At 30.7% G+C, this 15,304-nt stretch overlaps 1 protein-coding gene across 1 annotated transcript in view; it reads left to right on the forward strand.

Annotated features, from left to right (window-relative positions):
* Positions 1 to 15,304, forward strand: part of LOC148284558 (uncharacterized) — a 41,938-nt gene that overhangs the window by 11,998 nt on the left and 14,636 nt on the right. The window contains exons 2-3 of the mRNA XM_088238325.1: positions 3,283 to 3,442; positions 14,725 to 14,902. Coding sequence (XP_088094451.1) covers positions 3,283 to 3,442; positions 14,725 to 14,902 — 338 coding nt within the window. The remainder of the gene's footprint in view (positions 1 to 3,282; positions 3,443 to 14,724; positions 14,903 to 15,304) is intronic.

The following is a 15,304-nucleotide window of genomic DNA, read 5'->3' on the forward strand; positions in this document are numbered from 1 at the left end:
GTCGGTGGAAAATCACAATTACATAAATCTCAAAAGTGTTTTTGTTTTACTGTGATTAGTGGGATTCATTTCAATTATTTGTTGGTTATTAATATGCTTAAACTTAGATAAATAAGTTAAGTTTTCTGCGTCATCATTTCTGTCGTTAAGTTTTACCTTGCAAGTAAATAAAACCGAGTAATTATCATTCGATGTTTTCTTCTTCAACTTATCACAGCAATAGTAACAACAATAAATCATTGGCTGTCGCGGGCCAGACTCATGACACTGGCGGGCCGGATTCGGCCCGCGGGCCGTAGTTTGGAGACCCCTGCTCTAGACGAATACGACAATTCTGCTGGGAAGATTGGGGTACACACTGGTGGAATTGCATGGGGTAAATTTTATTGGACACACAAAGATTAATATTTTTCAAACTTATAAAACTACAAACAAATAATACACACTCACTAAAAATAATTTAATATAATTTCTCTAATAGTTATGTTTTAATAGCCCGTTTTACACATAAAATGAGAACAACAAAATTACCTAAAAATTAACTAACATATAATTATTTTCCAACAAGTTGAATAATCCACCCATAAAACCTTGATTTGTCTAAAACTGATTTCAGATCATTAAAAAAGATCAAAATTTATCATTTATTAAAAACACCTATCCATTATTTATTGGATCCATATTTTTTTATCTTCAATCTAAAATGGCATCAAATGTTTGGCATGCAGCTTGTGACTACTAAACATGACGACTTACACAGGGTGCTCTTTAAACCCTGTCACACCCGAAACCACGATGAACAGTATGGGCGAGAAGACATATTGGCATACTTAATAAATAAAATAAAAATGAAGAAAATTTGTAAAAATAAAATATTAAAAAGAACAAATGGTTGCTTACTTCTGCAGGGGAGAAGCGAGGGGGGCGCGGCCGCGCGGTTTACGGTGTCAGACTTCCCCGTTCCCCCCTCCTCGTTTCTCCCCTGCAGAAGTTAGCAACCATTTGTTTTTTTCAATATTTTATTTTTTTAAATTTTATTCGTTCTAAAAATGTATTTTAATGTACCAATATGTCTTCTTGCTCATACTGATCAACGTGGTTTCGGATGATACAGGGTTTAAAGAACACTTGTATATTATTATTATATATTTAACACAGAGAAAGAACTATAGATAATAAGAAAATGAAATATTATGCCTAGTTTAAATTAAATTTGGTTGCCATTATCCTTTGCATTGATGTTTAATTTTTATGGTACTAGTTGCTTATAACCTTAAATACGTAGGATTATTATAAAAACAATGTTTTTCTATTTTCCTTCCTGAGTCACTAAAAACAATGCTCAGCTTTTAGTTTAGTGGTAAAAAAATAACTATGGAAATCACGTTTCATACTTAGCATGACAAGACCCATTATCTTTTCACCGGATTTCTTTGGCATAGATTTTTCGCGTCTTCCGCGGATCACTGAATTATTTATACTGTGCAGAGAATGGCGACTTCATTACTATATTTCCTTTGTTTTTTTGTGTAATTATTCCATTATGTTTCTTTGTTTGTAGAATGTTTTATTTTAATGTTTTAATTGACTGGACAAATCATAAAAATCATTTAGTAAATTAATAAATACCATGAAATAATTTTATGATTCTTATATGTTTATCACGAGCGAAATAAAATGATAAAATGTCGATATGATGCGATTTTTAAATTTATTGAATCTTTTATTTGTTTATGTTTTTGCGAAATCTTGTAAGTTGTAATTGTTTGTATTTTTGTTTTAGTTTTTTGTCAATTATTGCTTGTTTATTTTTTAACTATAATTAGTGTATTAACAATTAACGTTGTACTATTAGGAATAAAGAGAAATATAAATACATATAATATTTTATTTTTTTTGAGTGATTATTAAAATAATTATAAGTTTTTTTAACAATTCGAACATAGTATTGTGCCAATATTAACATTAATATGTATTTTTAGCACACTTATTGAATGAAAAAGAGAAATCATATTTTTATATTTCATAAAAAAAAATTGGTTGTTTTGATATTTTAAGCATATTGTAGTAACTAAAAATAATTTTAATATTTACATACGTAATTCGTGTTATGAGTAAATAAAAAGGAAAGGCTGTAAATAAAAATAAAACAATCGTGTAAAAACATGGCACTTACATGAGAAGATAAAAGGATGTAGAGGAAGCAAGGTATGTATACAAATACAAAGTAATGTGGCGTTTTATCTTCTCTACCTTACCCTGAGGGGAAATGTCTTAATAGTTTGTGTACTTATATCGTCTTTTATCACGTCGCGTACTCTTTTCCACTCCTTTCATTTCCTTTTTCCTACTGGGGACTAGAATCGATATTAATTTATTTATATACACATATCGTCGCTTTAGTTCGTTTTTATCCAACATATCATTTTTAATAAAATTGAGTTGTGTACAGGAGAAAGCCTTTATTTATGAAATTCAAATGAATAAAATAATTTTTCTACATCTGTTTACATAAATATGTGTAGATACTTTTAATTTCTTTATTTTTCTTTACTCTTTCCGATATATTAAATTACACATTGTAACAAGTAAATTAAGAACTTTTGAATTACTTCTACTATAACTTCTTAAACATGATTTTATAAACGTAATTTTTTAACCTTTATACTCGTATAACTGCTACCTATTTTTGTTTATAAACTTTATTATATATTATATAGGCAAATTTGTATTGTAAAGGCCCTATATGCGTTTAATGTTTAAAAAAATAACGTAAAAAATATATTTTAGTAAATATTTAAGGGTTTTTTTAACGAATTTTGTTTAAGTTGTGGTCATTATTTATGCCTATTTCGTAAACAAAAAAAGCTCTATTTCTGCAGATTTGTGTTTTGGTCTGTTGGACAAAAACGAACTGAAAGGATGATATTGCTGGTACTTTTTGTTGTTTCTCATAGGTACATTTTGAAATTGATAAAAAAATAACAGGTTTTGTTTTATTAGTTGGTTGGAAGATATTGCTATTTGGCAATAAGCTCGCCAGTGTGCAAACGTAATTGTATAGAAAGACAAATACATGAATTCATAAGGCTTAAATTGCTTTTGGTGCTTACACAATAGCAATTTAAAAATGAAAATAATGTGGAAAATCGCATTTTTAACTCAAAACTGCCAAATTTAGACTTACGACAGTGTACTTTTAGGGGTGAGATATTATTATTATGATATATTTGTTGCAAATTAATGTTGGTGGTATGATATTGGAGGCATTTGGTGTTACAGACTAGTTCTGCTGTGCGTGGTGGCGACGCTTGCCCAAGAGGCCGACTACCCCGAGAGCGACGCCCCCCGGCCGCGCAACTCTCTCCTGCGTCGGGGCGCCCTTGCGCGCACCCAAGCCAACAAGGCAACGCCTTCCACTACAACCACAGCGGCTCCCAAGGTAAACAAAACTCACATATGCTTTTATTCAGAGGATATACGACGGAAGAGTGGTTTGAAGTTTGACAAATAGGTATTTCAAAACAGTTTTTCTGTCACTCTCTCACAGATGCCTCCACTAATAATGTGTGAAAAGACAACTGCACCGGACTGATTATACCTAACTAATTTTTAAAAAACTGAGATCTCACATTTACGTTTTCCGCACCCCAAAACTGAACTGATTTTGATTTAAAAAAAAGATTAATAGAAATATATTTCCTGTGTCACGTTTCGTTTTATTTTTAAATAATCGTCACATTTGTTTACCGTACGTCTGAAGACGGCATATAAAACTAGGCGCTTTTTTTGAGTTTTTGAGTTTTTGAATTGTCCTAGCTAAAAAAAAAACACCATTTGCGTGCCGATAGCGACATTCTATAGTGTGTAAAAAAATAATCGTTCTAATGTCATATTCCAGAGAGAAAATATGGGAATACATTTGTATGAAGAAAAGTCAGAGCGCGCATCCTCTAAACATTAAAATTATAAATTATTTTTTTTGGTGCAAGTTCATGGTAATTTATTATGGAAATAAGAGAAGATTCGAATCAAAACAGGCATGGAATTTATATTAATTTTATAATTAAACATCATGCCTACGTATTTTTAAAATGAATATATTCATTCATTGCGCAGTATTTTTATAACACAAAAGATTATATCAGTGTGGTTTGAAAAAAAATTCTAAAAGGCCACAATTCTTAAAATGACCCTCAATTTATTTTCTATCTTGTCATAATTGGCCTACAATTTTGGTTAATTTGTTAATATTGTTTTTTTGTAACAATGCCTGTTGTATTCTTTAATAAATAAAATAAAAATAAAATAAAAATAAAATAATACCAAGATAGAAAAATCGTTTTAGGTCAATGCTAACCAGATTTTGTTGTTAAAGAAACAAGTTTTTTATTCAACTCGTTATTTGTACCTATCGTATTTAAAATACTGCCGAAGTTATTATTTTTGTAATAGGTACAATAAATTTAAATAAAGTGTATTTAATATTGGTATTATAAAATATTGATTTTATCATTACTAATTAAAGATGTTATTTTTTTTTACATAAATTAACATTGTCATTTCCCTATTCACCCCAGTGATGTATAGGGCACTGCATTGCTTCAGCAAACGCAGCGCATTTCAATTATCTATTACGTCTCGATAAGGTGAACAAATAGTCTTACGCCTCAGGTGCCAGTCCAGGGACAGTGAAATATTGCAGTTTTAAACCACTTATTACGACCATACCGGGAATCTAACCCGGGACCTTAGACGTTGAAAACGAATGGATTCTTTTCACATAGCTGTAAAGCGTTTTAAAGACCGAGCCTGGTCTTTTGACCGGTTTCGCTCATATTAAAAAAAAAAAAAATTTCAAATGTCACTCAAGTAACTTTCTATTTTAAATTTCAAAATCATAAACCGCGATTGTAATCGAATTTAACTCTAGTGCTTTCATTGACCCTTTCACCGTGAGTTTGGCAGATTATATATTAGTGGGGCTTATGTTAGGTATTATTATTTTTCCTCGTGACCGAATTACAATTATACAAACAGTAGCATAATTCATTTGTGTAATCTAGTTTTAAAAATCTATTACGATTGTTCAATGTCAATTAAACAACATAAATTTTAAATCATTATTATCATTATTTAGAAAGATTAATCAACTCCTCTGACGCTCTGCATACACTAAACTTAAGGATTAATTCTATAAACATACAATTAACATAGCTTATTTCAAAGTTATTAACTATGTACTTACTTCAATTTAATATCAATTTATATCGATATAATTTATTTTTTTTTGGATTATTATTTTTAACATAATAAAACATTTTTTCTCTTAAACATGGTATAATTATGTTCTGTTTTATTTTTTTATATCAATGATTAATGATATACCTACCTGTGCTTTAAAATTTTTATACGACTTTTAATTATTCATTTTTGCACAATATGTTAGCGTGTTTATTGTATAAAACTACTGTCTTATAATATGTACATATAAACTTTTTATGCTTTTTTTTCGTTTATCTACTGTATATTATTTGAAGTGTTTATTTCTACACACTATCTATTTTTTGTATAATAAAAGACACTACGTGCCGTCCGTGCCGTGGATATTAATTAATTTAATATATTTAGTAACATAATTGACAATACTACATTCGACAATTACCAACACTTCTTCCCTTTGATGGAAGAGGACAGAACAAAAATACAAAAATATACATGGTAAGCAAATATACCATCCAAAGGGCGGACTAATCTCGATTCGATTTCCTATTGCAGGATTTTTACAAGAGAGTAACCATTGTAAACATTAGTCCGAAGTTCTGGTTCTATTTCACACACAGAATTGTTTTTTCATTACGCCCTGACAGGATAATAAATTATCATATCCTTCAAATTATAATTTCATCAGTTTTGACAATTTAGCGATGTGATTAATTCAAACTGTTTTTTTTACCATATACTTAGGATTATTTTAAAAAATAATTGCTTTCACACATAATGTAGTAACAAATGCCAAACTTTACGATATATACAACACTTTCTCTCATCTGTCAAAGAAGTCAAGCGACATTACCTAATATCATACTTAGCTGTGTTCGTCTTTCACCCGTCTCGATAATATACATGGAATACACGGCTTCCCAAACTTTTACGAATGTTTAATCTAAAAAATTAGTCAACAATATTTTGAGTATGCCAGAAGTCTTTAAACGAGGCTGGATTTCACCCCCTAGGGAGTTATCCTTATATACATTATTCTTCTGTACGTGTGATGCCACTGAACTCCTCCTAAACGGTTCAACCTATTTACGTGCGGTTTTCAGTGAAATGTAGATCTTTGTGCTATGCGTGTTCGTAGATACTAAAATTTTCAATCGAATCCTTAAAAACAAAAGTTAGAAGCATAAATCTTTTTTTCATCGCCCTACTAGGGTTGCATTCGAGGAGAATGCACGTACAAAAAAAAAAAAAGGATGTTGTTTTTTGGGTTTAAAAAAAGTTTGTTTTTGAATGTTTACAAACAAAATTAGCTTTTTATGGATCCCAATCAGATTATTTCCTTGCATCCCTAATAATTCATTTCAATGTATTTCATTTTACTGGATTTTTGGTAATACTAAAATATTATTAACTGACATTCAATACATTTTTGAAAATCACATTCATGAATAAAGTGCACCCCTGTTGGTGAGAAGAGCTGAGTTTGACATTTGCAAAAATAATTATTTATTTTAATATAAATGATGTTTCGTTTTGGAATTCAATAATAAAAAAGTACCTAGGTACCTACTTATTAATATAAAGTCTTATCCAAGGTAATAGCAGGCACACGAACGTTCGGGCAGGACAATGTCTGTCAGGTCCGCTAGTTAGGAATAAAATTGATTACAATAGAGGGAAAGCATTTTTGAGAAGAGAATATGGAAAATCAGATGAACACCCAATACAGACGATGGCAGGTCATAGGCCTTGTAAATGCCTAGACTTTCATATTTTTTAGCTAAAATAGTATTCAAGTTAGCAAAAGTAGGGAGTTAAAACGTACGTAATGGTTTTAGTGAAATCAAAAAAAATATTAGAATTAAATTTGTTGCAAAAGGGAGGGAAACATTTTTGAAAAGGGAATTAGGAAGTCTAGGAATTAACAGAGCTTATGACCTGTCATTGATTGGTTAAAGTTACCACTTTACACACTGTGTAACATTCACCATTCTGCCTATGTTTAAACATTCACATTGCCTTATGTCTTCAATCTGTTGACTTTTGTGAATTAAAATCTAAATAACTCCTAAGGGAGGAAATCCAGCCTGTCTACAAACATTTGAACAAAACATTGTTAATTATTGAAAATTCGAGTAAGCACAATTGATCAATATAAAACATAATTAGACAAGTGTCTTTTTCAGATTCGAACATCCGCTATTTATTTTATACGAGCTTTCACCCGCGGTTTCGTTCACGTGGTATAAGGGAGGAATTACTCGTAGCGTTCTTCGGAATAAAAAGTAGCCAATGACACTTGTCAGCTCTCCGGCTATCTCTATGCAAAAAACACGTCGATCAGTACCTCCGTTACGACGTGGAGGAAACACAAACAAACAGACAAACACACTTTATATTTACTAATTTAAGGGAAATGTAATATTATTTACAATAAAATCGCAATAAATAACAACACTTTAGTATCCCTTACTGCATAATACTCGATCAGTCATCAATTTTTAAATGTACAAGGTCAGTATTGATATTCACCTTGTCGTAGTTTATCACAATTTCCCTGTATGATAGTGGAGGAATACAATCTGGGATAGGAATGTATAACATTGAATTGATTATTTATGTTTTTTTTATTCATTATGAATTGTTGCTTGCTCACTTTTGAAATCGACTTGAGGAAAACTGTTACCTACGTGTTTATTCATTTCATCGAGATTCAAATTGATCTTACAATAATTGGAATTAGTGTAAGTATGTTTAATATTTTTTAACTATGTATAGAAGTAGGTTCACTGGCGGGCTTATTTCTTAAGGCAATATCTTCCAACTAACCAATAACAGACTTGTCAAGTGATAGTCAAGGTTTATATAAAAAAATTCAAGAACCAGTTAGTTTGCAAAAAAAACATAAAAAGTGATAAACCGTTCATGAAATTTGTTTTCGCAATATGCGGATCAGAAAATAAGCCATAAGACCTTTAAAACGGATCCGGGTAAGTAGTGGGGGCTTTCAATATTTGTGAGCTGAGAGCCATTGCACATATTTTATAAAATGGTTAGTTGAAAAATACTTTTAATTTTCATTTTTTAATTCAAAAATACTTAATTTTATTTGTTTCGTCTACAAACGGATAAACATATTATGATGTTTTTACTAAGAGACTTATGAAGAAAAATTTAATACCTAGTTGGGCCTGCCATCCATTATATTAATTCACCTAATTTTAACAAAATAAAGCGACGGTTTGAATTTGAAAAAATAAAATGATAAGTGATTGAAACAATACTCATGGTACAAATTACAATTAAAGGAATAGGGACAAAACAAGGAGATAGTGGAAAGGGAAAAGAAAGAAAGTAATGAAGGGTGGTGCAGGATAAATTAAGAAAAGGAGGAGTTTAAAATTGCATTTGATTTGGTGATAAGAAATAAAGAGCCAAAAAAAGGGCAAAATGTTGATTCTGTTATTTTGAATTAAGCTTGTTAGTTCTTTTCCGTTATTATATGGAATATTAAATATATTACGTATAAGACTATTAAAATTCTTATAAAAAGTTTTACATATATGAGGGATGACATAATGTTTCTGTTGATTAGTTTTAATGTTAGGAACATATAGAAAATATCAAACGGGGAAGTTGGTCTGCAGTGCTATTCTGAACCTCTCTCCTGGCATGAGAAAACAGTTTTTCTCGTGTATTTTGTAAGTAAATACACTAGATAATACTGCCACTAGAGCATTTGGAATACCAGCCCTGAAGGGGACACGGTAAGCAAGTAGATTAAATAGTTTCGGGGAATCTAACTTGTTGTTGACAATATTTAAAATTGGCTTTGGTTGTAGATATTTCTTCTGTGTGTTAGTGAATTTACGTTTTAAAATTTTAAAGAAGCTGTATAATTTGGAAGATGTCTGTTGCTCGTTTACTTGTTTCGGGATTTTTATTTTACTTTTTCAATTCTTTTAATATTAAATTTACAAACAGGGGATTAAATAGCAGTACAATATTATGATAGGCGTACCTACGATGTGTTTAGCATTATAAATTAATTGAAGTTTTTAAAGTTTTCACTTAGCCGCATAATAAATTCAGTCATTTTGAATGCCTTGTTAATTATTGTTTCCATATGACTATTGTAATAATATTAAGAAAAAAAGTTATATTTTCGTTGATCATAATATTTATTATAGTTATATTTGATTAAATTTTTATTTCAGTAAAAGATATTTCGTAATATTTAGAACCATTGTTATGCTTGTTTTTAATGAAGTAATTCCATAATACAAATAAGCCTTATTATAACCTAAATTTTATATTTAAAAAAATACTGTTGAGATAAGAAAAGTTAAGTTTCTTTTTTAACACAATTGAATATCATTAATATAAGCATTCAATAAAACTAGTCTAAGGTGTGAGCCCTATGGCATGGAGATGAAATCATTATAAATGACATAAAGAGTTTAGAAGAGGACAAGTGGAGAAGCCAAAGAAATTTGAATATATACGAGTATTGTAAGACAATTAGGGTTCCAAGGATATATTGTAATGTTACAAGCGTTTGAGTTTAATGTTGAAGATTCGCGAATTTCGCAATATTTATGTAAATTCACTCGCGCCCTGCAGTTTGGAAATCATTACATCAAGTCACGCTGTCGCGTCGCGTCTGCGTCGCGCCGCGTCGTGGCGCTACGAGTATGAGATCACAGCACTAAGGATACATTATAAACAAGACATCAATTCTTTGAATAATAATTCCGGCATTGCAAATAATAATAAAGATCACCAAGGCTATAGTTGAAAGTAAAATGGTTCCGTCATCATTCCTTTTTCTCGGACAAACCCGATAAAAAACAACGACCATAATAATTATTATAAAAAGCACATAATGACGATGCGCTTGTGTAATGTTCACTAAATAATATGATTGTGCGACGAGTGTAAATATGTCGGTAAAAATAATAATTTGCATCCATCTAACTCATTTTAATGGCACGGTATTTATATGTGCAAGCAGTTAAGTCAGATTTGATTCATAACTATTGGTTACATGCTAGAAAATTCGGCCCTTTGGCCCTCAGTTGATTGGAATCCCGTACAACCAGAAATTTCAGCCCTTCGGGCGACTCTGTATATTTTTTATTGCACTAAAGACCCACTTTATACGGATTGTCCCAATCCAGGCGACAAGGTAAAAATGAGGGTGGATCAGTATTTATTATTTTATTTATTTAGTGGCGACTCTCAAGTAAAAATCTTGCAAACATAAATCAAGTGGAGACTAGTCGGCATCGTAGTTTACTGGTTATTGTTTTTGCTGGCGATTAAATGAGTAAAAAAAAGGATACAATAAATATTTTGTTTTATCGTTAATGTGGATTTTTACGATCGTATGAAATGGACCAAACACATTATTTCACATCTTTAATACATACGTCGTGTTATTTTTTGTCAAATGCGCTGTTATTTTATTTTTAGAGTACATAAACAATAAATTATTAAATACATATAAACAAACACTGTCATGGAGAATTTTAAGCATACGAGCTCTTAAACTCGAAGTAAAGAAACGTTATTTTACTATACCACTCCAAAACCCAAAAATGGCATACGCGTTCTAATAAAATGACTATTCATTAAAACAGGTCAAAACATCTCAATCGAAGACCTAAAAAACTTTTGAGATTTTCGATTTCGTAGTTTTATATTACCACCCTCTGTCTTATTTGAGTTAAATCCCGGAGCAGTAAGCCGCGGTGTAAACAAATGAAAGCTAAAACTAAAACAAAACTTATGAAAAATGGACCTTTCGAATATGTGTCACCACTTATGAATTAATCGCATAAAACAGTGCCTCCTTTAAATACGATAATTTATAATACATAGATTTAAATGTAATGAAGTCGCGAGGCGGTGCGGTGTGGCGGGCAGAGTCACATTAATGAGTGTTACATTAGCGGGGAGTGTCTTTTTTTCGCTTAAATGACGTTTAAAAAATCCACGTATTTTTGAGATGATTCTAAACATTAATTTTATTTACCTACTTTCACAGTTATAATTTTCTATGAAATGCAGTAGTGCCTTAGATCAGATTTCAAGCTCTTCATTTATATTTTTATTATCACATACATCGTATAATGTTATGGCGATGCTTTGAATAATTTTATCGACGTATTAAGCACCAAAATATGCAGACATCCAATTTTGAAAATTCAAAATGGCTTAGTGCCTATTTAACTCTATTTGATTTATAGTCTGGTGTGTACTTAATTTAATCGAAAGATTAGCACTTATTCATTTTTTAATGTATTATAATTAATGCGCAAATATATTGTAAGTTGACTTCAACTTATAGCTGTACCTTTCACGTCCTTGAATATAACAGGTTATAAAATACTTGTGTACATCACTTCGTTGAAAAAATGGAAACGTGGAATGAATTTAACAATATGTGGCAATAGAAAAATTTGTTTTTTATTTTTTTAGTATTGTAAAAGGATATGCACATTGAATTAAATTTTTTTACTCATGAAATAACATAGGAAATCACATTCCACTTCGCATTGTCAGCTTTTCAATTTACAATACAGACCCACAAGTATAAGTTGGCGCGATCGGAGGGCGCTGAAGTATATTTTAGGGTTGCCAGACTAAAATGTTTCCAGATATCGTATGGAATTTCAGAAATCAAAAAAAATATACACATATGCAGAAATTCTATAGGGATATCTAAAACTGCCTTCAGCTAAAAGAATACATCTTAAAAAGATAACTAAAGCTTTTTGTTTCATTAAATATATTTTTTTTATTTAAATACATAAAATACAGGATAGAGTAAAAAATAAAATCAATAAAGAATAAGCGTAATCAAACAAATATATGCCTGACATATCACCATCATCAAAACTTTCACCTTCCGCTGAGTCTGAGTCAGATTCAGTGTCAATATTAAATGAAAAAAGGAATTGGTCATCGAGGTTTAGGCAATCGTCTCTTTTATCGTATTCTTCTTCTACGCGGATGACGTGTATGAAATGCCTCTTCAATCAATTTTGGGACATCTGCTTTGTCCCTTCCAATATTCTTTTCTGCAACCTTTCTTTAAACCGAGCTCCAAATCAGCTCGATTGGGTTCAGGTCACAGTGGTACGGAGGCAACCGTAAAACTCTATGACCATTTTGAGTAAGAATATTGTCGATTTCGTACTCTGGAAGCTTTTTATTAAATTTAATAATGTCTAAAAGAGCCGGTTCACGCATTGTATGTAGGTACGATAAATTGTTTTCGAATAGCCAGTCGCGCAATTCTTGTATGTTGGTTGTTTTGATTGGGCGTTTTATTTAATTTGATGCTGTGATATGGAGCATTGTCCATAATAATAATAGATGATTCCGATAAATTTGGCAATAGTTTCTTAACTAGCCATTTCCAGAAATTTTTCGCGTTGATCTAATCGTAGTAATCACCACTTTTTGTATTTGATTTAAAAATCAAGGAAGATTTTTTAACAAAACCTGCTTCACTACCAGCATTTACAATTATCCACCACGTACCCACCGAAACATCTTTTAAAATTTCGGGTGTTTCATTAGATTGCCAACACTTATTCATTGAATATGGTGAGTGGATTAATGTCTCATCAAGGTTTATTACCGGTCGTCATTACATCATTACTTAATCAGTTCATTTTTAATTCGAATAAAAACCGTTCCCTCCATGCTTGGATATTATTACGTTCCATTATAATTGCTCTTTTAAAGTGTCATTTTTAAAATTTGAAGTTCATTACCAAAAGAATCATTCTTTAAATTTCACGGCTTCCTTCAAAATTAACATACTTTCTCAGATCAATTAGAAGTTTAGGAATGGTAGATACTTCCTTTTTTAAAACATATAACTCTTGAATTTTTATCTGATAGCACAGTAATAAAATGTTGTCAATTTTTATAGTTTTTTTTCTCCTTTTCGTCTTTCCAGAAGTTGTATTTTTTGTTAATTTCTTTGAGAGCAATTCTCTGAACAAACCGTTTAAATACATCTACAAAAAAGCAATAGTTCTATAAAAAAATATGGATTAATAAATTTATAAGACACATTTACACAAATATATTTGATTTATTTTTTATTTACTACACAAAATTTATTTGTTAAAAAAATGTCTTTGAAAAAGTATGGTAATTAATTTTAAGGTATGACAACACCTACCGATCATAGCTGCAACTCGAGTATTCACTTTTTCAAATGGAATCAATGGCCCATTATTTCTTAGTTCCCTTTCCCAAAATGCTTTAACTTTTAGAATAGTCTCTCTTATATTACTTTTTATGATATTCGACATGGCTTCGGGGTATTACTGTGGGCTTGGGTAGCGTCAAATATTAAAAAAATAAAAAAAACACTACAACAATGACAGCAAAGAAGTCCATAGATAAATCTCATTTAAAAAATTCGTTCATGCTTATGCCACCGCCAACTTGTACTTGTGACCCTGTACATTTAAGTTTTTTCATTAAATATCTATATTTATAATATCATATCTATATTTTCAATCGCTTAATAAGTCAACGAAAATATTCAAATCACGATCGTAACGTCACAAGTGGTAGGTATGTAATAATAAATAATAAAAGTATAAATAAACTGCTTGAAATCTTTTCTAAAGCACTGCATTGCATTTAGAATTAAAACTGCAAAAATAAATAAATTACTAAAATCAATAAATAAAATGACTTAAAGCATGCCAAAAAATTGTTTATTTTTTAAAAAGCCATTTGAGTGAAGCAGATTATTCGATGCTGCTTGCCGCACCGCACCGCGTCGCGACGTCATTACATTTAAATCTATATCATAATTTACTATTGTATTCAAAGAAGGCGCTGTTTTACATAATGTAGTGTTATACTAGAAAGTAAACTGGTGTAATATTCTTAATTTATAAGCTAAATAACCAAATTTAAAAAAAATCATAAAAATCAAAAAACATTTACAAACTCAGAACAATATCTTATATATTTATAGGGGCAAAAAAAAACAAATCTGAGATTTACAAGTAGCACTTTCAGAATTGAATATATTCGGTTTGTCCTAAAATTCATTACCATATCTATGGACTTTGGAGATAGGTGAGTTCATGTACTTGTTGGTTCTTGAACTTGCAAAATAAAAAGGAGATCTAGCCCTGATATGTTGACCAGGTACATGGACACGCACCGACTCCAGTAAATCTGGATAATCAGTCAGTAAATCAATGACTTTTAAAATAAATATAAGGTCTGTAAGAAGTCTTCTATAAGAGAGGTTTAAACGATTTTTCATACATAATAATTCAATAAAACTGCTAAAGTATTATGTTTAAAATTAAAGTATTTAAAAATTTTGTTTTGGACAGCTATAGCAAATCAGAATGCATACTATAGGGGGGCGACTGGATTGGAGAAATATTATAATAGTATACCAAACAACTTCTTACCGGGGAGCATAAACAAGTTATTTTTAATTTTCAGGAAGCTCCAGTCGAGGAGTTGGAAGAAGAAGGTGAAGAACTAGAAGAAGAAATTGAAGAAGATGCTGCTACCACTACTGAGGCTAACAGGAGAATTAAGGGAGGAGTGGTTCGACCGTTCCGAAGTAACGATGACTTGCTAGCCGCCCTGAAGAGGAGGCGCGTCGAAGCCGCTAACGGTAATATACATATTATACACATATTGTATCAGTATTAATTTTCAAATATTCATTTTCAAATATTAATTTGAATGTTGCAATCTGTTAAGTAATCTACAAGTCAATTACTGGTCATAATCCGTGTGAATGCCGTCCATATTCTAATCTCAAAACTCTTTCGAAATGATAACATTAGTCGTCAAATTTTGACGAATGTCCCATATGCACTGTTCAGAATGAATTTACCGGAAAAAGTTTATTGACAAAATGAAAGGTTTTTTTTTTATTTTACAAAGTTTTACAACACCTTTTTTCATAGTATGGAAAGTACTCGAGGATAATACTATACAAATTTACTTTGTTAGTTTTGTTGTTGTTTTGTGATTGTATATATCCTATGAGTCTCTGCAGCGTCCAAAAAAG

This window comes from Micrasema longulum, unplaced genomic scaffold (assembly GCF_059751315.1).
Source record: "Micrasema longulum isolate JH-2025_06_02 unplaced genomic scaffold, ASM5975131v1 h1tg000110l, whole genome shotgun sequence".
Classification (NCBI taxonomy): domain Eukaryota; kingdom Metazoa; phylum Arthropoda; class Insecta; order Trichoptera; family Brachycentridae; genus Micrasema; species Micrasema longulum.